Source organism: Ostrea edulis, chromosome 8, assembly GCF_947568905.1.
Source record: "Ostrea edulis chromosome 8, xbOstEdul1.1, whole genome shotgun sequence".
Lineage (NCBI taxonomy): Eukaryota > Metazoa > Mollusca > Bivalvia > Ostreida > Ostreidae > Ostrea > Ostrea edulis.
Window position 1 is genome coordinate 24,059,790 of NC_079171.1, and position 26,164 is coordinate 24,085,953.

The 26,164-nt window shown below is 34.2% G+C and overlaps 2 protein-coding genes and 1 long non-coding RNA gene across 3 annotated transcripts in view; 1 reads left to right on the forward strand and 2 right to left on the reverse strand.

The window, feature by feature from the left end:
• Positions 1 to 352: 352 nt before the first annotated feature.
• Positions 353 to 2,084, reverse strand: LOC130049483 (uncharacterized). Its single transcript, XM_056147218.1, has one exon. It carries the CDS (start codon positions 2,082 to 2,084, stop codon positions 1,362 to 1,364), a length of 723 nt encoding a protein of 240 aa, XP_056003193.1. The 3' UTR covers positions 353 to 1,361.
• Positions 2,085 to 2,279: 195 nt separating this feature from the next.
• On the forward strand, positions 2,280 to 4,584 carry LOC130049484 (uncharacterized). The gene is made up of 3 exons (XR_008798000.1): positions 2,280 to 2,420; positions 2,610 to 3,271; positions 3,434 to 4,584. It is a non-coding gene; the product is annotated as an uncharacterized LOC130049484 (long non-coding RNA).
• Positions 4,585 to 11,525: 6,941 nt separating this feature from the next.
• Positions 11,526 to 26,164, reverse strand: part of LOC125656508 (receptor-type tyrosine-protein phosphatase alpha-like) — a 41,750-nt gene continuing 27,111 nt past the window's right edge. Inside the window, exons 6-24 of the mRNA XM_056147219.1 lie at positions 23,706 to 23,843; positions 23,274 to 23,388; positions 22,588 to 22,661; positions 21,895 to 22,097; positions 20,404 to 20,491; positions 20,223 to 20,296; positions 20,100 to 20,136; positions 19,806 to 19,903; positions 18,986 to 19,114; positions 18,747 to 18,892; positions 18,256 to 18,391; positions 16,547 to 16,687; positions 15,811 to 15,904; positions 15,604 to 15,677; positions 15,324 to 15,458; positions 15,114 to 15,239; positions 14,140 to 14,294; positions 13,186 to 13,321; positions 11,526 to 12,381 (exon numbers count right to left, since the gene is read on the reverse strand). Of these exons, the coding sequence (XP_056003194.1) occupies positions 12,310 to 12,381; positions 13,186 to 13,321; positions 14,140 to 14,294; positions 15,114 to 15,239; positions 15,324 to 15,458; positions 15,604 to 15,677; positions 15,811 to 15,904; positions 16,547 to 16,687; positions 18,256 to 18,391; positions 18,747 to 18,892; positions 18,986 to 19,114; positions 19,806 to 19,903; positions 20,100 to 20,136; positions 20,223 to 20,296; positions 20,404 to 20,491; positions 21,895 to 22,097; positions 22,588 to 22,661; positions 23,274 to 23,388; positions 23,706 to 23,843 (2,171 nt within the window). The 3' untranslated portion in view covers positions 11,526 to 12,309. The remainder of the gene's footprint in view (positions 12,382 to 13,185; positions 13,322 to 14,139; positions 14,295 to 15,113; positions 15,240 to 15,323; positions 15,459 to 15,603; positions 15,678 to 15,810; positions 15,905 to 16,546; positions 16,688 to 18,255; positions 18,392 to 18,746; positions 18,893 to 18,985; positions 19,115 to 19,805; positions 19,904 to 20,099; positions 20,137 to 20,222; positions 20,297 to 20,403; positions 20,492 to 21,894; positions 22,098 to 22,587; positions 22,662 to 23,273; positions 23,389 to 23,705; positions 23,844 to 26,164) is intronic.

Here is a 26,164-nt window from a genome sequence, read left to right on the forward strand (position 1 = left end):
AAATATAGTATGTAGTCTATTTACATGGTGAAAGAAGTGAATCATTGGAACAATTCTGTTTCATATCATATTCCATAGTTTTTTGTGGAGTTTTTTTTTTTTTTTTTTTTTTGGTTTGGTATTAAAACGACCGAGTATCGATATCAAGGGTAACGAAATAAGTTGACACCGCGTCTCGTCAAAACATGTTCAATTCGAATTTACTCGGAATTACACGTTCAACAAGCATTTGCTGTGAAACCTGATTAAAGGAAAAGTCCTGTAGTCACCTAATAGTAAGTATCAAATGTTCTTTTTCTTTACATGCACATGTAGATTTCATAGCGTAAATAATAACACAACACTGATATAGGGGGTCAAAATGAGTATATTATTATTTGATTCTGAAATACGATATGAAAAATGATACTGTAGAAAATCTTACTGTATATATCTTTATCAATAATTGTATATTCCTATACGTATTAATCATCTAAAGATACTGACGTATTTTAATCAACATTTTTATATGTTTATGCAATACTGTACATTTTTGACTGACAGAACGTAAATTATGTGGTCTAAAAATCATTAATATAGATTTTTTTTAAAATCAATTTCACAAAATTAGATTTAGATACATATTTGAAATAGAATATATATACATCTTTGACATCCTAAATCTATGTAGTTTTTAAATGTTTGGATTATAATATATTGCATTTTACATGTGTATATACATGCTTGTAAATGCTACAGAATGAGAAATAATCTAAATTGGTATATTTTCATAACAGTTTGAATAATAAACAATCAAAGTGTCCTCAGGATTGACTCAAAATCAAGAGTAATACATATGTACAACTTACAAGTGAACATTAAGACAGACAAAACACTGCTAAAACACATATTACTGTATTTACAGGTGTTGCTTTTATAAAATATATTTTCCTGTTACATAATATTTAGATGAATCTTCCCAACAATAGAAGTACCATGTAGATCTATACAGAAAATAACACTTAGAAATCATGTTTGTTCATGTACCAGTTAAGTATCATAATAATAATAGTAGTAGTATATAATAAGTATTTATTCTGCTAAAATCAAATACCCTGTTCATTGTCAACAAATGCATCACTGGTAAAGAAAGGTTATAAATCTATTGTCTAGCACAAGTTTCCATATTCTACAGATTTCTAGGAATAAAACTACATGTTAAAAATCATTGTGTGCATGCTATGAGTTGATGTATTTGTAATTAACAAACATAATTTTTAATTACTGAAGAATTACTTGAGTTTAAATCATGTGAATTATACAAATGCATTGGTACAGATAATACATATACAGTATTACATACAATACTTAAATTGAAAATGTTACTCCTCTGGTCCACTTTCATCACTGTTGCTGGAACTATCAGAATCATCAATTAGTGTGGCATCATCGACAAACTCCCCCCAGTCTCGAACACCCATTCTTTCTTCCCTGTGATGGCGAGCATACCCTAGATACCACAGGATAGCAGCGACATGAGAACACATCCCTACAACACGTGCACCAGCTCTGCACTTACAGTACCAAGCTTTTATTTCACCTATATCGTACTGTATCCACAATAAGTAGGTCCTTGATGAGACATGCCTGCTTTGTAGCTTTATGCGTAGAAGACCTGGATCCTCCCTGTGAACTTGGATGTTGCAGTCCCCCTCAACATGCTCCTGAGCGTATGACGGTGATAGACGCAACTGATAGGTACCACAAGTGAGAAGTCGGAGCTGTTCCTCATCCAGGCAGGGGAAGTCAGTCAGGTCATCTACTTCCCTCCAGCAAACTGTACGCCGATCAAGCTTGTTTTCTTCCACATGGTGCTGGAGAGAATTCACTTGCTTGGAGAGGTACACCATTTTAGCTCCCAGGGCTTGGTCCTCCTCGGTGTTACCACAGACAAGTGGTTTTAAGTACCTGAAAATTATAAGATATTTCATGATTAAGGAAATTATGGATATTGCAACAATCATATATTTAATGATAGTTATTGATATTCTGAAATTCTTATAGTCAACATTATGAAATTGATGTATAGATCTATAATTATGCATTTATACATCATTCATTTTCTCAAAATGAACTGAATTTATTTTTTGTCTAGGAATTCCTAAAGTGATCATGAATTGATGTATAGATCTATATGAATTTATACATATTTCATTTTCTCAAAATGAACTGAATTCATTTTGTCTAGGAATTCCAATACTGATCATGAATTCTTAGTCTCTTACTCAATTTTGTAAAATGCTGCTAACCTGTTGCATATGGCACATGCAATCCTCACAAAATCACCGATGTAAGGTATTTGACTTGATGGTAGGATGTGCCCTAAATACCGCCATTGTTTAATCCTAGCATTTGCTGACTCCACAACCCATCGAATCTGTGTAAGTATAGAAAAGTTTCAGATAGTCTTAGAAATCAATACATTTTTGAGGATTTTTAAAAAATCTTTAAATGAATTAAAATTTTAACAAATATGTAAACTGAAAAGTATTTTATCTGGCATTACCTTACTCACTAATCGACTGGTGTTAGCATTTTCAGTTGACATTTGCTTTTCTCCTTTTCTTAAGAATGTAGGCATTTTGGCACAAATTCCCATCTCTTGGAGGTAATCCAAAGAATCCCTAAATCCACGGTCAACCACAAAGATATCATTCTCGTTGACCCAGCTCCGTATGTCCTCGATATTGCTGCGCATTATATGGTTCAAAATGGTAGCGTCATTGTTGCGAGCTAAGTAGGGGCCCAAAACAGAAATGAAGTAGCCTGTCGTCGATACAATAATCATTGGCTTCACAAGTGGTCTCCCTTTGTGAAGGCTAAAAGACTGTCGTTGAAACTTAAAATTTCCGCTTTTATTGATATAAATGTAAGTTCCATCAAGGACAAGTATTGCCTGTTGGGACAATGCATCACCAAATATGGATTGGGCTAAAAGTCGAGTGTGTTCTTGAATTATCTTCTCTCTTGTCACATGGCCAAAACCAAGATTCCCAGTGACAAATCCACCATTCATTAATGCTGTGCGAATTGTCTTTACTGCTCTGTAAATGCTGGATTTGGATATCCTAAACAATGTTGAGAGGATACAGTTGGATTTTCCACCCCTGAGCTTCATCAGGAAAATGGCCAAACTCGTTCTGACAGTTCTCACTGGAGTTACCTTGACTTTTCCCTCAACATATGTCAGCAAGTCCTCAAACGCAGCTTTAGGGATTCCTAGGAGATTCTGGTACTCACTGTCCGTTAGACTTACACTGCTGTCAAAATCCAACCTAATTTTTTCTTTTTTCAAAACTTCAGATCTCAAAAACTTGATTAATTTTGCCACTCCTGTTTTGTTGAACATGGTGTTGTCAGCAATAGGTTCAAGTTCTTTTATGTCTTGTTGTAGATGCTTTGGACAGCAGCGAGCCCCGGCAGGAATGATAACCTCTTTAGAAATGAAGATTTGATGTCTTACTCCTAAGGGTACTACAACTAGCTTTGGACCTGGTCGCTTACAGATACAGCATGGGAATGGGAGTGATACAGAAGGAGGACTAATTAGAATAGCTGCTACTGCTGATGATGGTGCTGGACTGTCTTGAACCTGTGTCCTAACCGGCTTAATCTTCTTCTGTTTAATACGGGAGTAACACATACACTGGCATCTATTGCACAAACAATCATGCTCAGAAGGTCTCCTCCCTGTGAGGGTGGTGATCACTGTCCTATATTTATCTGAAATCCTGAACCTGTGTTTTGATTTTACTCTCCGTGGACAGTTGAAACAGAGGAAATGTTTGGGGCCACTCCCTGGCATATCTGAAATATTTATTTCAAATAATTGAAATACAATTTTGGTTGGATGAAAATCTTGTCTTCATGTTAAAACTTATTGATAGGTTATTTTCCTAAAATCTAATTCTAAATCAATTAATTTGTATTTAAAACCTTTGACATTTTTTTTTTACTAACTGAAAATGTGTATCTTCAAATGTTTTGTTGATTATGTCAGTGGGAAATATAGAGGGGGTATGGGGTTTACAACGATGTATTAATTTAACATTCCCTTATTTAAAGAAAAAATAAATCTTTTCCTAATCCTAAAGGAAAACTGCTGCAAAAATACCACATCTCCATAAATGAAATAATATAGATAATAGGAAAATGATCAATAGAATTGTGTTGTGATTCATTTTCCTGTGAGGGGGGGGGGGGGTTGCTAAATTTTGCTGTTTCACCTTTTTTTTAAATTTAATTTTGTTTGAACATTTATAACATATCTTTTCAACATTAATCTTGTCTATAGCACAAAATAAATATTAAAAAATCATTTAAAACGTTTGATATATATATAATATATAACGAAACGAAAAAGAAACTTGGATCCACCACCAGTCAGTTTTTCCTTTTAGAGTTATTGCCCTTCAATCGAAAAAAGTAAACAACTATATGTGAATGCTCTACATTTCAACGCAAGTTATGTTAAATATTATTCAACAAGATATATTTTGATATGTATTTAAAGTGACTGATTTAATTAAAAACAATCTTTTTGTGTGTTCTTATAGGTTTTAACCAAAGCATATACAAGGGACTTATGAATTTACAGACTTAAATAGTTCAAATACAAAAAAAAAAATTTGCCGGGTTTTTCAGCTGTATACATGAATATCGTACGGTTAAATTTCTGAAGCACTAATATAAAATAGATAAAGCTAACAGTCGTGTGTCAATTTTGCCGTAATCCCAGCAATATGCGGACTTTTGTTAATTTATGACGTTGTAATAACTTTACAGTTACGGTTGGCAGACTTCATATCGTATTGAAACTGAGAACTGTATAAAAGTACAAGATTTGTAAAATTGTGTCAACCGATGGACAAATTCATACAATATAGAACATGCTGTCTGTAAATATATCGCACATCTCTGCGTAATACTGCATACATGCTGGGCCTATGTAGGCCTAATTGAAATGTACACTGGGGTATAGGCCGGGCTATACCGTATAGGTTTGTACTGTACGTTTGATTCGGACATTTATTCTGTTTCAAACAATAGAATTTATGTAACAAAAGGTAAGGAAATCGGTACATTTAAAACCACCGGAACGGACATCGGAATCAAACGAACAAGCATACATATATCATATATTACATGCAACATACAGGTAAGTTTACACGATAGGTCTTACACCCCCTCCCCTTGTACAAAATGTACCTTTTTACCATGTAAACCAATACATGACTATCATATTTACTCGCTTAGATATTGATTTTTATATATTTAATAAATATTAACAACATGAAAACTCACCTCTTTGATTTTTCTTTTTAAGTCGTATCAACTGCGTTAGATGTATGACTTCTTCTGTGGAATTTGACGTTTCCAGACGACACTTTTGACGTCGCAAATTTTGTTTTATTATTTTTTTTTCGACGTGGCCGCATTGATTACGAGTTAATTTTTTTAATGGAAAGTGTTAATCTAACTTTGCATTTTAATTTTAGTGTACAAAATTGAGTCGTGAGTAATGCGGCCCATGTGAATTTATAGATTGAAGTTGGCAAATTTATGCGATTTTCCCGGAAAACGTCAAACCGCGGTAGGTTTGGGCATTTACTTGAGTGCTTTAAACATCCGGTGTGAGGAAACGGTTGCGCAATACAACTTGGCTCATGTTATGGATAAAAAATATCATCTTTGATTTATTCTGAAGTGTTCTTTAATTTTTCCAAATTTGGTAGGCCAAAAATGGCATATTGTGGGTCATGTTCTTTGTACATTATGTAAGACGGTATTTTACCCAGTAAGAGGTTTTATTGGTAAATCAAATCATTATAACGACAACCAAATTTGCGAAATATTGACTTTAAACAAGATTCTCAACAATAATAAAATAAAATAAATAAGCAAAGCAAAGATAATATTTATAGAGATAATCCAATGAAATAATACAAAGATAAGTAATTCGATCAAAGAACTATAGTACACTGATTGACATTTTCGCCGATGTAAGTATGTTTTTTAATACAAAATGTTACCAATATTTTGTTATGTAATCTTAGTTTATGCATGTGTGAACTCAATTGCAAATTACACACAAATTACATCCAAATGTCAATAGCTCCTCTAATTTAAAAGTACAAAATTCACCGAGTTTACATTGAGTACATTGTAGGTATAGAGACTTCGTCCAAGTAATCAAATAATTCTTGAAATATACTACCTTTGGTCAAAATCAAATTAAAATGTTCATATTGTTTTATATACCTATTACCATATTTGATCCAGGGCAAAACTTGGTTAAAAGTGGTCGTCATGTTCAAAATTATTACAATAAAAACCAATCTGCAATCTCGTATTTACTTGAAAGTTTAGAAACTTGTCATAAATAAATCTTCGCCGTAAAAATGCTTTCTTGGCACATTTGTTAGAACGATGTTCCAATTAAGCTAGCTACTTTTTTTATTCAGAATTCGAGATCCACTTCTATATATGTGTGTATTTGGTTTACTTCTGGCTTGTTTTTCTTATGTTACTATTTGTTTTTCTTTTTGTATATATTGTATATTTGTTATGGATCTGGAATAAACCGTTTCGTAAAAAGCAGATATCACAAAAATTTCATTGATTTACCAATTTATTGACAATCATGTACTAAAAATCACATCAATGGAAAAATACTAACTTACAATAGAACTCACAAAAACAGTATCCACTATTTGCTTCATAACGAGCATATTCAGTTGTTGCAAATCAGCTGTTTAATACCACTGTCACAGACCACTCGTTAATTAGTCCACATAGATAATTAATATTTGTATAGAATGCTTATTACCACATAATTTTCGGCTCATTTATACTAATACAAATGTTTACAGAATTGTCTTCATGAATACACAATAAAGGCAATCTAACATTACATCATCGGATAAACATCGTTCTAAAAATAGATCTTCTTGTAACTTATCCACGTCTCATTCAATTACAAATGTATTACACATCTTCCCCCTTAATAAAGTTTAAATGGCAATGGAAACTTGATTCTTCACAATTGAAGACCTGAATTTATATACACATGTGCTTGACATGGTGGTAATATCAAAATTAAACTGAGATACAATACATTTGTGATACTCTTGACAGAGCATCCACTATAATGTTGTCTTTGCCGTTGATATATTTATTATCAATACTATACTCTTCTAACACTAAATTCCATATTGTAAGTCTTTGATTCTCGTTTGACATTTCATGCAAAAATTGAAGGGGTTGTGATCCGAGCAAACAAGAACTGGATGTACAGTAAGATTGAAATCTATATCAAAATGTTGTAAAGTTAACGACAAAGGAAACGCTCTTTTCAATGGTAGAATAATGTCGTTGACAATTGACAGTTTGTAAGTTTTTTCGAAAAAAAAGAAACTCTATCTACATTGTCACTATGTTTCTTTAAGCAAGATAATTCCGATTCCTAATCATTAGCATCAACAGTAACCTTAAAATGCTTTGAAAAACCTGTGGTTGAAAAAGAGGAACTACTCATATGAACAAATTTAATATTACAAAATGATTCGTCCAGTCCATGTGTCCATTCAAACTTAACCCTCCTTGGCAATAAGTTGGTAAGTGGACCAACTATTTAAGAGTTTTGTTTCTGTGAATACAAATCGTGTATAAATATATCTTTAACTCTTTCTTGTTGGGAACGTGAACTTTGTGATATCTTCCACCAAAGTAGTTGTGGCATAACCTTGAGGTACTTTTTACCTAAGATATAAGAATAAAGTAGCATGGCAAAAGTCACTCTGTACAAGGTTCACTGTTACGTTTGGTATAGCCAAAGTGTCAAAGAATACACGCATTATTCGGACATGTTCATCTTATATGCTAAAATACATTATTTCGTACTGTAACAAGCCATCCGGAGTCGACAAATTCAGTGACATTTTAACTCATGTATGACCTCTTGAAAAAAAAAACCTGACATAAAATGTGAACCTTAATCTGTCTGAATGGCCTTAGGTACTCCTACAGAAATAACAATTTTGATAAAAGCCTTAACGGTGGTCTTTGCATAAATGTACCTAAGAGGTATAGTTTCAGAAAATCGCGTGAACATAGTCTTTGACAAAGGTCTTACACAAGCTACCAACACTTGACTGAATGGGATTGTTTGGAAAGGGCCAGACGGACTTTTCTAATTGGGTTTACCTACCATCTGACAAACATGGCACGAATTGCAGAAACCTCTTTTCATAACTTGCGCTAATAAACATTATTGCAAATCCTGTTATAAACCTCATCGATACCTAAATGACATGAAATCGCTGTGTCATGAGCAATACCCATGATTCACCTACGACGTACGTGTATAACTGGGAACACTTACTATTGAAGAATACGCTGTGAGAAAAAATTCATTTATCAGTGACTTTACTCACTGTTTTCGTGCACATTTTTTATGTGTAGAGCCCGTGAATTTATGGCAGGTAGCAAGAATTGTTAGCTGCAGTTGGGGAGTACTTTACTAGTATTCAGCTTTGTTCTTTGTAAATATAATTTTTCAATGAAGAACATTTTCAAATTGGTGAATGTTTAGCAATACATTGACAGTGCATTAGGTTGATACTTATTTATTTCATGGTATGCACATTTAGTGATTTCAGTATAAATTTATCATTTCAGTATATGTACATGGAATTGTATTTACACTCATTATATTTAATGCTATTGATGAGCTTTGGGTGTTAAGTGTAAGTATTCTTTACGGATGCAATTCGGTAAGTAGACAAGTTTCATTATTGTGTAATTGCGGACGATAACTCCATGTCCAACATGTATGGGTTTTTTTCCTTGTCTCTGGTTGAAAGAGTTATGGCTCTTTGCACATTTATATAAGTACAGTCGATAGTAACTACAGTCGTTAATTGAATTCTATTGATAATATACTCTTTTCAAGTATATGTACTACATCATAATTAACATTGCTAAGATGTATTATCATATTTGACTGAAGTAATTTGTATTTACAATCTTATTATTTTACATTTGTTGTAGTAAATCGTAATCATTGTATTCATTGTAATCACCGTACTCATAATAATAATAATAATGATTGGTTTTAAATAGCGCCTTTTCCAGCGTATGCTGCTCAAAGCGCTTTACAATACATTATTACACCGGCATAACTTATATCAATCTAGAACTTTCTCAGCTTCCTGGGCATACAGTGCAAGCTGCCGTTACAGACGCTAGCGCACTAACATTCTAACAATATCTTTCACTGTCTATAGCCATGTACTCCTTTTACACTTGGATGGAGTGAGGAAATTCATGTAAACTGCACTTTCCAAGGACATAGCGTCGGTCCTGCCGCGGCCATAACTCGAACCCATGACCTTTCGGTCGAACGTCTGACGGCCTAACCACTAGGTCACCGATGCATCGACATCATCATGACAAAGAAAATGATACGCATTTAAAAAGAACAATTTGTCATCCCTGGCCAGTACATACGCCAAAGGTCATATAGGATACATCAGGCGGTCACAATTTTCGCAAAAAGATGCCATATTTGTTGTAAAATCACTCTCTGACATTGGTGGCCTCTTTTGATGGAAACGCACTCTTGTTAAGTTGGACAATATCAGAGTTCTTACTTTGTTTGGGCAGTAATTGCTTTCGGTTGATGGTATCCTTCCCGTGGTCTAATTGCGGGATGGGACCATCATACTCACTGGTACTCAAGGGAGATTCACTGTCACATGTCCGTTTGTTTTTACGTGAACTGTGAACTACTATCAAGGTCAAACAAAAAAGTGTTACTGAGGTAAATTTCCCGAGATGAACCAGTCGTGTTAAGGGTTTGAACATGGTCATCCTGAATTACTTTTCGTCTGGTCATGGATCTGGTAAAAGGATAGTTTGGATATATAAGTCGTCGTCTTCATCATCTGAAGTTACATATGTATATTGAAAGTAATTTGGTCACAAACCGTGAGATTTGGACAAGTTTGACACCGGTTAAAACGTTATAGATGTACTTAGCAACCCGAAACGCCTTGAATAACTGGCCCAGAGATTAAATCTGATAGCATGCAGATAAATTATATGTAGTATAACATTAACGACGCCTAGCGTCACACTCTCTGAGTGTCGTGAAACCGCCTCACAAGTAAAAATATGTTCAGACAAAGGCAACTCATTCTCTGATTTCTCTATTAATAAAATCTAGGCAGTGCCAGTATCTCTCAGAATTCAAACAGTTTTAACTTCACTAGAACCAGTGAGTGAACAACTTCCTGAGACAAAAAAGGCTCATTATCCTCCATTGAATTGACAGAATTGCCCATTGAACTCTGAATATCAGGAGAGTCAGAAAACAAAACGAATGTATGCCATTCATATCATTTCTAAATGTCTAAAATATCAACTAATCAAAATACCTTTCTTCCATCAGGAACCACTGTGAGGTGTAAACTGGCAAGACTCAAACTATGAAGTACTCTTTTCAAATGCGTCTGAACCTTTAATTTGGATAAACTAGTAGTTTCAGATTAGCCAAAATGTTCTTTCTATGACAGAAACTATAACTATTTGAAAAAAACGTAACTGTGGTATCTTCACTCGTTTTTCCATTCGTATCCTCTAAATGTACTTAAATCTCAATGAACACACCCCTTAACCTCTTCCACTTACAGGCTGAAATGTTTCCTTCCGTGAACTGAGAGGTGACTGAATTAATGACAGGAAGCTTTCAGTCAAATCCCAGTGATTATTCAATGTAGTTTCATTGACATTAAGTCAAGTTTCAGTGACCATTCAATGAAGTTCCCGTGACCATTAAATGAAACGTTTTTATATAGTTACTACAAAAGAAAATACAGGTACAACTATTTGACACAATAATAATATACTAACTGTCACCGTTTTTTTTGGTTTTTTTTTTTATATTTTAGGAACAATACGTCATAGGTTTATTTTCTATAGGAAGTTTGGTGCGTTTTCGTACAAGATGCTTTGTTATATTCAAATAAAAATGGTCCCTAACTTTAAAACAGTTTATCATATTTAAGAAGGAGTTTGTATTGACACATTCGATTGAAATGTAGGCGTTAGAAATGTCGAAATACGCTGTATATTTTCTGCTCATCTGAGCCGTATAAAAGATAAAATAACACCTTATCGTAATTGTTGCTAGTGTATGATATTTCTTACCTACATGTCATTCTCAAATAAAGAATACAAATATATTTCCGGAATTTCCTTCCGCCATCTTGGGATGATAGTAACGATCGTTACTATCATCAGTTTAATATCAGTGAAAATTAGCGTGGTGAGAGCGTAGAGCTACTCAATCATGAAGATCCCACTCCTAACATTCTGCACGTATGAAGACTTCACCACGTTTCTCTCGAGATTTGCCACGTTTTAAGCGTAGTAGAAGCGGCATCTAAAAGGTTTAATTTATAAAGTATGGAACAACACACATGTATGGACAGTCATATATTTAATTGTAAATTCATCTATGGAAAGGCTTGAGGCCGGGCGTAATGAAGAGTGCTACCAAAGTCACATATATCTGTACACCTCAATTATCATATATAGATTCAATAGGACCTCATCGAAAATGCATCAAAACACATAACAAATATTAACCATAGCATTACATAATTAATCTATCAATTTACCAGCTGAAAATCCATATTGCATTGATTAGTATTTAATGACATAATAAGTTACGTTAATCAACGAACAAGAGATATAGATGAAAGATGTGATTTATTCTAACCGGATTATTACCCTGTAATATACAAATATACGTTACATTATATATACACATATATTACGTTAATATAATATGAAAACAGAAACATTATTGCAAAACTGACAACAAATCCTCTAATATCCAAATAAATTGAAATCATTTGCCAAAAGTTTTCCGCAAATCCTCAACAAAAAACAAAACACCAACAAATAGACAAAACACGCATAAGAAACAAACAATAAAAAGGACACAAATCAAATGCAAAAATAAAATCACTGTTGAATGTACAATGTATCACATTCACGCATTAACAATTCATAGTGAAAGATAGAAAACATGTCCGAATTCAAGGTGAAATGGCAATTTTCTCTTGTGCATATTCGACCTCATAATTTCTAATGCTTCCTCGGGTATATAAAACTCTGGTAACAAAATATCATAATACACATAATCACAGCGAGGAAACAATGACGTCATGCATCAATCTAATAAATCAAGCCTATCCTTCATTAGGTATTGGCATACACGTTGTCCGAGCTAAAATAGTACCAAACTGACCGGAAGCAGAACTCGTATTCTTCCTGAAATGAAGACGAGATAATGCAGAATAATACCTTAAAATCATGTAGAGTATTGGTTTCATGCGTGTCTGTAATATCATCTTATCTTCAAACATGATTTTATTTTTATAATCCTGGTTATAGTTAAAGTAAATACGCCAATTTCGAGATACGAACTCTTCTGTATAGGAGGTGCATTTAGTGGAACTTTGAATGCCTAAGTGGGACAGAGTGGATATGCAGCCAACGAGGAAGACGATGAAATGTATTAAAAGCGGCCTCTTTTTATATATGTAAATGTGGGAAATACTAAATACTATCGAAAGAAATGTTTTACCGAAGAGGAAACATACAAACAATGTCATATTTGCAAGAAATATCTTGGATATGGTACTTATGTCCAGCGAAATGACGTGATAGGATAAGAATTCTATGTATTTAATTACTCCCTAAATACTTATCACTTACTTAGTTTGTGTATCAGTCGAATTCGGGTTATCAAACAGCGTATGAGAAACTTACTGAATACATTAACTTACGCTATGATGAATATCTGTCCCACTCCCGCGAGTAAACAAATTCGTTCGCGCCTTACTATGTACGATAGTTCTCCAAAGGGAAATAACTCGGACGTATCTCGAAATCGGCGTATTATATTTAGCTGTACTTCCTGTTTGTAGATAAAGTAATTTGTATTGAGTTGTACCTTCATGTTCATAGATAAAGTAAATTGTATTCCACTGTAACTCCCCGGTTATAGATAAAGTAAAGTATATCTAATTGTACTTCCTGGTTATAGATAAAGTAAATTGTATTGAACTCTACCTTCCTGGATATCATTTCCGGTCTGCGACATTGCAGTTGTTGCACTATGGTGAAAATATCCGCCTCCTCGTCCTGCAGTATCTGTTCTACCGCGTTATAAACCGCTAGAAATACCCCACAACATGTAGCACCGTCCCTGAAAAGGAAAACAACATAAATGTTTTCTCGGCAATCAAAGCCGAGTTTCAATGATAACAAAAACACGAGTTATCATACAGTACATGTGCCTTATATATGAATTAGTAAAAAGTAGAATTATCAGGAAACCAGTTCAACATTTACTAGCAGTTAAAGCAGCATGTGTTAGAATTCCGGCAACGTTCACTTAGACCACTCATACAAAATGCAAACACAAAATGACATAGTTTATGTCATTTTTATGGTCAAACAGTATTTTGTATATGTAAGGACCATACTAAAACTGGGGATGCATTTAGGATACTTCCGTATTAGGAAACATAATTTCAAAACATAATCATGAATCGCTGTATACATGGTTCTTACACGTACAGTACAAAGCCAAGATGTGTTTGGAAGACACTATACCCCCGTATAGCCCAATCCCAAGGTCATGAGGTGAAAATGTTGATAAGAAACGAAATTTCTTGTCACAAGGAATACACATCTGAATTATTGAAGAAGAAGAAGAAGAAGAAGAAATTAAAAGTATGTCACCTCCCTCCAAATGCAATGCCATGAGGTCAAACATTTTGCTACCTAAAAAGTATTGTCAGCAGGAGTACTCATGTGAAATACGATAGTCATATCACCATCCATTCAGAGTTATGACCAGGATTACATTTTTGCAGACAAACGGACAAGCTTACAGACCAAAAATCATACCCCCCCCCCCCTAATTTCCGATTACTGGAACATAAGATGCTGCCATTATAGGCTTAGGTACCTGTACACACATAACTTAAATCATGCTAATATATGGTTATCATTACATACTTTGAGACAACAGTTATAGGGCCCTCTGGGTGGGATTTTCGATCCAGACTTAAATGCTTTATCAGGTTCGTTAATGTCGCGTGTTCATTTGGTAGGATCTCACTGGAACTCCAACTCAGACATTCAAATATCTGAACCGTGTGTACTTCTCCACTCTATAAATATAAAAACATAATGAAAGGTGAAGATAACGAACAGTGATCAATCTCAGAACTCCTACAACGAATACAAAATAAAGAGTTGGACAAACACGGACCCATGGGTAAACCACAAAATAAATCGTTAGTCATATTGCTAACTATGGTTGCTTATTAAGATTAAACATTTTCCCTCTCCAACTCTTAATCATTAGTAATCACCAGATGATGGCGAAGAACCATTTTATACCTATACATAATCACAGCGGTGGTGGTTCTTTAATGTACCAGTGTCTAACAGAACCTCGGTATTTAAGGTCTCCTCCGAAAGCCTCGTGACTCCCACATATAGATGTAGAGTCGTTGGCTAAGGAGCAGAAACTATCTGTCTTTTTTTACCTTTTCATTCTTAATGAAGATATGCTATGAACAGGTTTCGAACCTATAAGAATGTCACAAAGCGAACGCTGGGTCACTTAGACTAGACGGAATGGGACGTAAAACAATATTTAACGAAAACAATAGAAACGAAAGTACTCCCATCTTATAAATTGTGTACCAGGCTATTTCAATATGTAGAAAAATCGATATGCTTCGTTCATGTTTAAATCGTAGGTATTGTAAATGTCTCCGGATATACTAATTGCTGTTATGCGGTATGAAAATATAAATTTGAGCGTATTACAAATGCCCGATGATAAATACATCAATTAATTTAAAAACTTCAAACCGTTTTCTTAATGATTATATCACGCTTTAACCACCCATCAATTTCAATCCACAATTACTTCACTTATTTTTTATGTACATGTTTCTGTTTCTTTAAACGAGACTCACATCTTTCCTCTTGATTTTGATGCTGGCTGTGCGTAGTTCTTCTGATAGCATTGTCTGTGTACTTCTCGTGATTTCATATTGAACCAAATCAATTCTGGAGTTTTCCCCGTCAACCCAGTTTTCTATCTGTTTAAAATATAATAAATGTGTAACTATGTTTCACACCATCAGTAATTCGTTGAAAATAATTGATTTTTATAAGTTGTCTACCTCCTTCACATCAGATAATGGGTTTAACGAAATAAGTATTGGCGACTTCTGATCCACCAGGAGGCGTATAAGATCAATGGAAGCGCCTGGTACCGGATACTGCGCAGAAATAAACTCCTCGGCTTGGGTAAAGGACTGAATGTAAATTTCATATTTAAAGTATTGTATACTGCAAATAATTAGTATACTAGTATTCATCGTTTATCAGATGACAATGCATGTACATGCATATCGATCTTTTAACATAGATAAAGTATATACTGTGTATAGGAATGCTTACCGACACATACACCGCGTTGTAGTAGAGTTCTCGTCCCTTCACATTGGATGATAAATAAACCAGGTATTGCTCAACTAGAAACAAAATATTGCAACAACGTATATAATGTACAATCAATCAAATATTGTCTTAAACTAAACAGCATTTCCCATAAGCAAATGACTTGGTTATACTTGATTTAATTCAGGTAGTAAAGTAATCATTTACCTGGTAAAACAGATTTTGTCCAATTTAGCTTCAGGAACTTTTGTCCCGTTTTGAAATCGTCCCCACCATATTGAGGTTGTAAGCTTTTCAGCGCCTTCAAAGACCAACGTAAAAATGCATTCCATAATTAAAAACATACCTTGTGAATTAGAGAAAACAGTTTCAGATAACGATGAAGATTTTGCTCGTGCAATCATCCATCCCTTTACCCATCTGACATGCTTTATGACAATGTAGTCTGTCCTTTGCAATTAGAGTTTGACAACGGATTCCGTTTACTGAATCGCGATATACATGTATGGGGCTCACGGTGGTTTGTGACCGGTCGACATGGGATGTTTATTCCTCCTAGACACCTGATCCCATATCTGGTATGTCCAGATATATGTCTTTGTCCAACTCTTTATTTTGTATTCCTTGTGGGTGTACAGAGATTAATCATTGTTCGTAATCTTCACCTTTTCATTCTTCGTGGACTTACATTGACCGGAAATCTGTACTGAAGTCATGTCCTGTTACAATATCTTAAATTATATCTTTGTTGGTTTTGATTTATAGTAATACTTGCTGTGTTGAATACCTACATGATCCTGCTTATGTCATCTTTCAATGGCACATACCTTGATTACAGCTAGTCAATGTTACCGGAATTAATAAAACGTAAATTAAATTCTAATACGAAACATGGTGTATTAAATATGATAAAGTGCTATCCTAAAAGTAAGTTACTGCCTACATTGAACTCATTCGTGATTTTTTTCTTTGCTTCCGGTTTATCCAGGTCTGCATATGACGTCATAAATTCACTCTTGTTGACGAACTTCCCTTGTCTTCTGAAGTATTCATACAAAGCGTGGTACAGGAAAACGTACTGGTCCTATCAATAGATCAAACGTACGGATCTTATAAAATAATTCAGATATCCTGGTCCTATAAATGGTTCAAACGTACGAGGTTATCTCAGCATGACCTTTGCTCGAAATATATTAACCAATGAAAATTAACCATTTACGTCAAGGATCAATCAATGAGAAAGAGTATGTTATATGATTTTCGTTCGGCGTTTAAAAATGGTTGCACCCTTTGGGAAGGATTCACTAAACATGCAATTGAAGCCTCAACAACCGGAATTTATGCAAAGAAGTTATAATCATAAGGATTTCATGACAGTGTTATGGACTGTATTTGGTAAAACATTACCCTTCGGCTGCTCGGCGAAGAAACTTTGACAACCGCCATGTTAATTTGTTTACTCGTATTTATCGGGAATGTTAAGAAAAAGTACGACAAAAAGAGAGCGTTCCAAAGATTTTCTAGGCGATGATCTAATTTGTCAACATCCTGGGTCATGCTGAGATAACCTTGTTCAGGGAGTTCTTAGTCACTCTTGTTGACGAACTTCCCTTTTCTTTTAAAATATTCGTACAAAGCGTTGTACAGGAAAACGTAATGGTCCTATAAATAGTCCACACGTGCTGGTCCTATAAATAGTCAAAACGTACTAGTCCTATAGATATTTCAAACGTACTGGTCGTATAAGAAAATTACCAGGTTCTGAACCCAGTTTCACAAAGTTTTCCTAATTTTAACTAACAGTTAACGTGCTATATACTTGAAACATCTACATAGTGTTAACTTGAAGGTAGCTGTTTGTTAAACTTAAGTAACTTCGTGCAACTGGTCCTTTGAAAAGTTCAAACGTACTGGTCGTAGCAATACTTCAAGTTATGCTCAAAACATTGCACATATATTTTTATATTTGATTTCTTCACAGATTATACTTACCGACAACCAAATAAGCTAGTAGATTTAATGACAAGCAAAGTTTATTTTAAATGCTACAATAGCTATTAAATACTCAATACTATTTGCTATACGTCGTGTTAGATTAATATGTAAAAACAAATCGGAAAATGTAATGTTCAAAAAGTTACATAATAATCAGTGTAAAATGCAAATGTGTCCTGTTTGGTTTGCATGTTCTTTTTCGTCACTGATAAACATACGTCACCTGCTGTTGATGACGTGATACAAAGTTTGTTCTATGTGTATGTATGGTGCTTTAGATCGTAGTATGGAGGGTTATTGATTGTACCAACATTGGACTTGTGTGTTGAAGATATCTGTGATTTTCACGTCTAATATTTCGGGCTGGACGAAGAAACAGTCAATATCTATGTTGACTTATTAAGTTTGATGCAACGCCCATCTAGCTTAGAACCTCCAAGTTGCAAAAGGAGCACTATATCTACTACTCTACCGTAGACGGTTGTAATGTGAAAATGTGAAAGTCTATATAAAAACTGTTATTTACAAATAATAGTTTCTTGCTTTATACATGTGTATGATCAAATCATAATTCGTTGCTGAAGGTTTAATATCATGTCCTATGGCACAAATCAAATCACCTACACCTAAATATAAACTCTTAGAAGTAATACGTACAGCGTTTTGAATCATAGTCATCCTGTCTTTCCGCATTGCCTTGACAAACTCCACTACATTGACCCTGTGGTGGACATCCCCGTATCTGGACAGAACATCAAGTGCAATGAACGTCCCGGTTCGACCAATCCCTGCACTATAACAACAAGACATATACATCAAAAATCAAAGTTAATGTTCTTATGAAAGTTTCGTATAAAGTGTACAAATCAATACAAATAGTATACATGCAAGGTGTAGATAACGAACAGTGATCAATCCCATAAATTAATGTATATTGAATTCTAAAGGACTGTACATGATAATGATGTATAAAAATTCAACATATTATTAAGTTTACAAATTTAGGATGGTACTGAAATACTTGAGTTTCATTAAAGTTAGAAATTATGAAGTTGGAGATATCAAAAGTACACATGAGAAATATATGTAAATGCGGTACATGTACGCCAAAATCCTCTACCAACTACGATTGTTGTTTTTTTTTTTACCTGCAATGTACAAGAATGGGATCTTGAGAAGGTTTGGTTTTGTGTCGAAAGTGACGGTGGAAAACGACCAGATTCAAAGGATTAGGTGTCCCGTGATCCGGCCATCTTGTGTAGTGAAATTGTACAACCGTCCTTGACCCTGTGACCTAGACAAGTTATCAATATTTCAGCGTAAGCTAAAATTTACATACAAACGAAAAATCAATCGAAATATAATTATAAATAAATATAATACATACCCTCTTCTTGCGCACTGTCATCTTCCTGATAACATAATATGCATACGCTTTCTCTTCCAGCAACGTGACGGAAAATGGATTGACATCGAGTTCATGCCCTTCACTTGGCCAGTACTGATGACACTTCACCTTTACATAAAAGATCGCACGTGTACCATGTGAATAAATAAATGAATAGAAAGTTCTCAGGTGTACACTACTGACATATTCTAAAGCCTCCTAATTTGATAGGAGATGAGTGGATATTACTTTCCCGATTTCTCTCATTGACATTCAAAGGGCAAAAACTCCTTTGTTCTGAAATCACAATATCCAATAGTGTATTAAAACAATTAATACAAACAAGAATAAACGGATACATGGACTGATACACATTTGTTTGGCTTAAAGTGGTTGTAAAAAGAACAAATATCAAATTCCTAGAGAAAAAATAAGTTCTAATATATCATTACTCCCCATATAACTCTACACAACGTTGGCATATAGTTTGGACTTAACTGAGAAATCATGGGAATGAATTATATTCTAAATAGTAAATAGCAATCATCTTACTTATAGAAAACTTACATTCAATTTTCAATTCTATCATATTGGGTGCGAAATTGTGTGTAGCAAGTGTTGTTTAACTGCTACTTTATTTGATGTACATGAGCAGTCACCAAAATAAATCATTACTGTTGAAATGTTTAACAAGTTTCCATTCTCCTGTCAGTGTGGTCTAGCAATGGTTATCTATACGGTGAGCGGGTGTACATATTATGGCCAGGATTATATTTTGAAGAGTTAAACTACTAGCAATGTGAGGATCTTATCTGCAAACCTTGGGTCCCTCTATGAGGTTGGTCAACATGACGATATATTGAATATGTTCCTGCCAGATCATCCGCCAGTGGTCTACCAAAGTGTTTTCTCTTGGACCTACATACAATAACATACTATTTGTTTAGCAGTGCTGATAATCCTAGCATAAGATATCGCGTTTTGTGGCAATGTATATTCCAATGTTAGTTTTCAATGTGTTCAGATAGTTTACTAATGAACAACTGACCATGTGAGGCTAAAACATTAACATTTCACTGTTCAGAAATCCTTTGAATATGAGAGCAAGTCTCACCTTGAGAGGCAATGTATTCACGTCTACCATCCATGTTCTACAAATGAATACATCGAACAATTTAATAAATTAATCTCTCTCTCTCTCTCTATCTCTCTCTCTCTCCCCGTCTCTAGTAAATACCTCAATGTAATTTGCGTTTATGTAATCTGAAGTGAACCCGTCACCACTTTCCAATACGATTCTCGAATGATCATCTAAAAAATAAATACATTGAAATGGTATATATCAACATGTAAACTCTGGTCTATTTAAACTGGTCTAAATAGTGTATAACATATGTTCAGAAAATTCTTCAATTTACATGGGAAGGTTGTTTTAAATCTGTTTTTCAGCTTGTTTTCTTCTACTTTTGCCGTATTGCAGGGAAATCTTTCACCATACGGAATCGACTAAAAGAGAAAAAGTTTTCTTTTGAAACAGAAAAAAAAACATTGCAGCATCACTGATAGTGTCTTGTACATGTATACACAAATGTATAATTCCTAATATAGTTTTCATACCAATAATTAGGTCGTCCGTGGATCATTGATTCAGACTATGGATTATTCATTTTATCTGATCAAGATATATGGTTCACAGCGGGTGTGACCGGTCGACAAGGGATACTTACTCCTCCTAGGCATCTGGTCCAACCTCTGGTATATCCAGGGGTCCGTGCTTTTCCATCTCTTTATGCTGTTTTCCTTATAGCAGTTATGAGATTAATCACGCAGTGGGATTAAGATGCCTCAAGTAAAGTTTAACAAAAATCGTAAAATGTACCTTAGTGCACTTCAAGCTATATAATATCACAATAATAAAGTACGTCCTGACGTACATGTCTATAGTTGTATTGCAGGAAAATGTCATAATATTTTGTTGTTATTTACTATTATTACCTAATCTACTAGATAAATTGATATTACATATTTTTTTCTGTTTTTTCAACTATAATAAACAGAAAAGATACACACAATGAACAGGGGTTGAAACAGTCCATCACGTGACTTACTATTTCCCGATCACGTGAAGAACTGTTTCCGATCACATGACAAACTATTGCCCGATTAGCAGCTTAGGTAATAAAACAATTTTGTTGCCTACTAGAGGAACACTCAAGACTATCAGTAGTGGCGAAGATCCGGGAAACTATTGTCCTCGGCCTACCTCGGAACAATAGTTTTGACTGTTTTCCGAGTAGGCTTGAAATAATTGTATACTGTTATCCAGTGTTCACGCTGTTTATGTGTAGTCCAAAAGGTAACTAGTTGCAGATTTGAGATTTTGATACGGAAGTTAGGTTTTTTACCTCTTTCAGATAAGACTTGACAGTGAATGTGGGAAATACCCAACATTTGAATCGAGATTATGCAAATTGCTAAAAGATCACTATCTTAATCTATCATATCAAAGCCGACATATCGAGTCCAGACTGCAAATAATTTGAGTGCATCTTCACCTGTGCCAGGGTGATAAACATCTGATAAAAATAGTTCTACGTCACTTATATGATGATGCAATAGTTAAGCGAGGGACTTCACCACGTGGTAATATGTTTTGCTTATGTATGCGACGCTTAGAAAATTTTTACTTGAATTTGAATATGCTTTTATTACTTGTTATATTACCCGGTACACCTTCAACCCCCCCCCCCCCCATCCGCATTGTGCATTATCTTCATCTTTTCATCGTTACATTAGAAACTACAATGATTTAATGGGACGTTAAGACATCCTATCACACGTCTATAGCATTGTTTATCTCCCATGTATGCATTATCTGCCTCTAATATATATATGTACTCATTAAGTACCTTAAATTCTTTCATAAAACCGGCATTTTTGTCAGCTTCCTTTTGTCGTATAGCATTTAGAAGATTTTTTACAGCAATGTCCTTGGCCACTGACAAATTGTTATAGTACACTGCTTCTTCCGGGTTTTCACTCTGAGGTTCCTCTTCCGGGTCCTCAATTGAAACAGAAACAGTGGCGATGTTTGTGTACAATTTGTTTCCTACTGTACCAAAACAAAACATAGTTCTGTAACAAATCGTGCATTTCATACAGCATTATTCCAATCTGAAATCAATAGAGGATATTCATTTATTCGGATTGGAAAATATCATCAGTGAGTTCTTACATGTGTATATTTCGAGTTATACAGTGATACGAAAATCTCAGCTATAGATAGTCTGATTTTAATATAGTCACTCACGCTATCTAAAATTTATTTTACTTAATGTCTGTGTCTATAATTACGGATGCTTCTTTCTTAACAAACGATGACATTGTAGTTCAATGTGACAAATGACGATTATAGTAACATTTAAACGCAATGAAAAGAGACGTAGATAAACCAAGTTCTTGAATAGTAGAAAAAAAATACATTTTCTTATGAAAACGTACTTGCCATGACTTGCTTTTTAACATAATCAAGGGTTTTCCTAACTAGATACATATTCCGAAATTGGGGTTTCTGTCCAACCTGCTAATATCACGAAATTTACCTGGCGAACCTTTTCTATCGGTTTTATAGGATATGGATGGCGTTGACGAATTGGGCTGCTTCTGTCGTCTAAATCTACAACGAATAACCATTGCATGTTCAACACCAAGACGAAAGTGTGAAGATGAAATATAAAGTTTGAGATATTGACCCATTTAGCGTCAATTTAGCATCAATAGCACTAAAGAAGATGTTTCTGGAATTTAAGTGTTTTACTCATAAATACTATATACAAAGTTTGGCACCGCCCTGGGGTCAGAACCAGAATACTATATATAAAGTTTGGCACCACCCTGGAGTCAAAACCACAACCTTGGGAATATTGAAATTTACAACTGTGGTAAAGACCTTTCTGCTCGTCATCACAGTGCATATATACTTTTTCTTACAAATATTTGGTTTTAGAGAAGATTTTTGAAAATTGATCAATGTTTGACAGTTATTTCCCATTTCTAAACCTCCAGTGTCGCAGGCGTCCTGACATTTACAATTTATGTCCCCCATGCCCCCCTCGTCCCAAATTTGCTTCATATTAAATATGGAAAGAATTGGAACAGTATTTATCAAGAAATTTAAAATGTCCAATTGTTAATGCATGACGGACGCCAACCAATTGCACTAGGTCACCTGAGTTTACTCAAGTGACCTACAAATCTTAAATATAATACATATTATGTTGTATCAAACCTGAAAAAGACGACTGTCACTATCACGGCTATGAGAACAATGAGAACACCTCCAACTCCAGCGCCAATGGCCGTCACTGGAAGTTCCGGTGATTCGGAACTGCTTGTAAACAGGGCTAAATTTCAATGCAAAAGTACTTAATATCCATCTACATGTACGCTCAACTCATGATTCATAACATAATTAAATCCCGTCTATCTTATAATTTGTATGATATATTTTATACAATGAATCGTATACAAGTTACTCTAATATTGAAGTACTTAAATCATCCAAGAAGCAAATGAGTAATATGTGATTTGATGTACATTAAAATAATCATATACTCAACCAAACTCGTAGCATGTGATTAGCTGTTTCTTACATATCAACCGCCAATAATTTTATTTTAAACGATCAAATTGAAGATCATCAACCTTATACTAATATCACCTTGTGTACATTTGTCGCCCGTATAGTCTCTAGTACATCCACCAATACATGATCCATTGTTTACGTAACACGTCCCGTTATAGCAATGAGCACTACACTCCTCCTCACAGGACGCGCTGTAGAATGTTGGACTGCATTCTGAAAGAAATTAGACATATGAATTTAAACACGCCTTTGTATATTATCGATATTGAAAATATAATATATCGTAAAATCCCATTAAGGATCAAAGTTAGAGTTAGGCAAACATGGACCCTTGGAAACACCTGAGGTGGGATCAATACCTAGCATAGGATTAAGCATCCACTTTGGACTGATCACACCGCCACCAGTCCTATATCTTGATGAAATAAGTGGACTAAACAGTAATAAAAATCAGTATTAAAAGAACGACCCAACAACCGGTACGAAATACGCCAGATAACATATGAACCAACGATAGGTTACACCTGTATACAACAGAACCCTCGAAAAGGTGATCAAGCGAGATCGGTTAAATCCTCGCAACATAAACCCATATGTGAACAAAAACTAACCACACGCAGAACACACCCCCGCACACAAAGACATATACACCCTAAGCTGGCAACAACAGAACACCACCGCACATGAGAAGCCAACGATGGAGAAGCCAAAGCCATCCCCTTTGCCTAAAAATTGAGCCGTCAGTCTGCAGCTAACACCCATATTCAATAAAATATTTAAATTATATGATATAATAGACCATTTCTTATTTTCTACCGGTACAAGATGATTTGTGATACTAAATTTCAAAAGGTTGCTGTTAAAGTGTTTCTTAACGTAGTTCCACACTCGTGTGACGTCATAGGATTTTGCAAAGTCAATAATTTAATGATAGGAACATAAATTTTGTTGGAATATTTTTCAATAGTTATTGTAAAAAATCTTGTTAGCCATAAAATATTTCAAAATTCTTAGTTATATTTGAATAGTCAATTATATGTTTCAAAATATTGAATCCAAGGACAATAACTCTGTTTTCATTCAATTATTTATCAAGTCCGTAATGCAATATATTTCCTTTATTTTTGACAAACATTTTACCAAGGTGATAAGGAATCATTATCTCTGTTTTTTTCATGAAATTACATACAATTTTAATCCCGAGTGATTTAAATAGCTCAGCTGTATGGTGCCAGACTTCAGTTTTTGACGGGGGTATACATAATCTGGAAGCTATAAATTTGAAATTATTAAGGAAAGGTATGGATTTTTTCCCATGAATAACTATAACAGATGTAACTCTACTAATATAAACAGAAAAAATGATATGTAAACCATGCTATAAGGAAAATGCGTCCACATTTGTTTGTTTTTTAACATTTTGGGGAATAACGCTAATTCAATAATTTTCCACATATTATTCTAAAACTTGATGAACATATTGAAAATGACATGTGTGTTAGTTATTGACATGTTTCCAGATAAATAAATGCAATTGAAAAAATATTTTGTTGTTTTTATATTAAAATAACAACAAATAACTGTTTCCAATGAATTTCATAAAAATCTACATCGGGGAATATGACTTTAGTGGTGTATGTAATGAAAATTAATATGGAAACCCTTAACTGTTTTGCCTTTTTTCATTACTCTGAATGTTAATTTATTGATTCCAAACAAAAAAATGCTACCTAAACCCCAAAAATCCAGGACTAAGGACATACCTTAAATAGTTTTTTTCTAAATATCCTTCTAGTCTAAAGTTTGATTTTTTTTAGATCAGGTACACTCTACCCTTGGATTAGTTAAACATATATCCTTGCCATGTCTGAATAAACTGATCTATAGCACTTTGATTTGACTAAATGTCTTACCCACTTTTCATTTACTTTTATACCATGTATTACTAAGTGTACAAATGTTACAAATTTTATGTACACATGTAAACCGTAGATTTATACCCTTTCTGTACAATAACAAGTTGAAGATAATGAACATTGATGCATCTTACAACGTCTACAAAGAATATAGAATAATTGTAGGACAATCACGGCCCCCAAAGGTTGAATCAGGTGCCCAGGAGTAATTAAACATTATTGCTTATTGTAGATTTGTATCCAATGTTTGAGGATTTTCTTTATTTATTTCTTTTTACTCTTATGTCTGTTGTGAATTCTTTTCGCCATAGGAAGTTTTACAATCCCTATTAATCCAGGGTTTACTTCGTGTTGCTTTGTTAATATATGTTTGTACACTATATATACCTCCAAATTTTCTTTTATTGTAACTATTTTAAAAAATACATGTATCTTTTGGTAGGTAAGTGATATTTGTTTTGCTGAATTATAAACTTGTACTTTATGTATAATACAATTGCTACATTGTATTTGTTTTGCTTATAGGTCAAGGTCTTATACATTTCTGCAAAAATAAATCAACATAAAGCCGAATCAAGACTTTTTCCTTGCAGTTCTATTACATTTGCTTTGCGTTTA

Bases quoted from the DNA above. Each gene is read 5' to 3' on its own strand.
- LOC130049483 (XM_056147218.1), bottom strand. From the start codon at position 2,084: ATGCATAATTATAGATCTATACATCAATTTCATAATGTTGACTATAAG.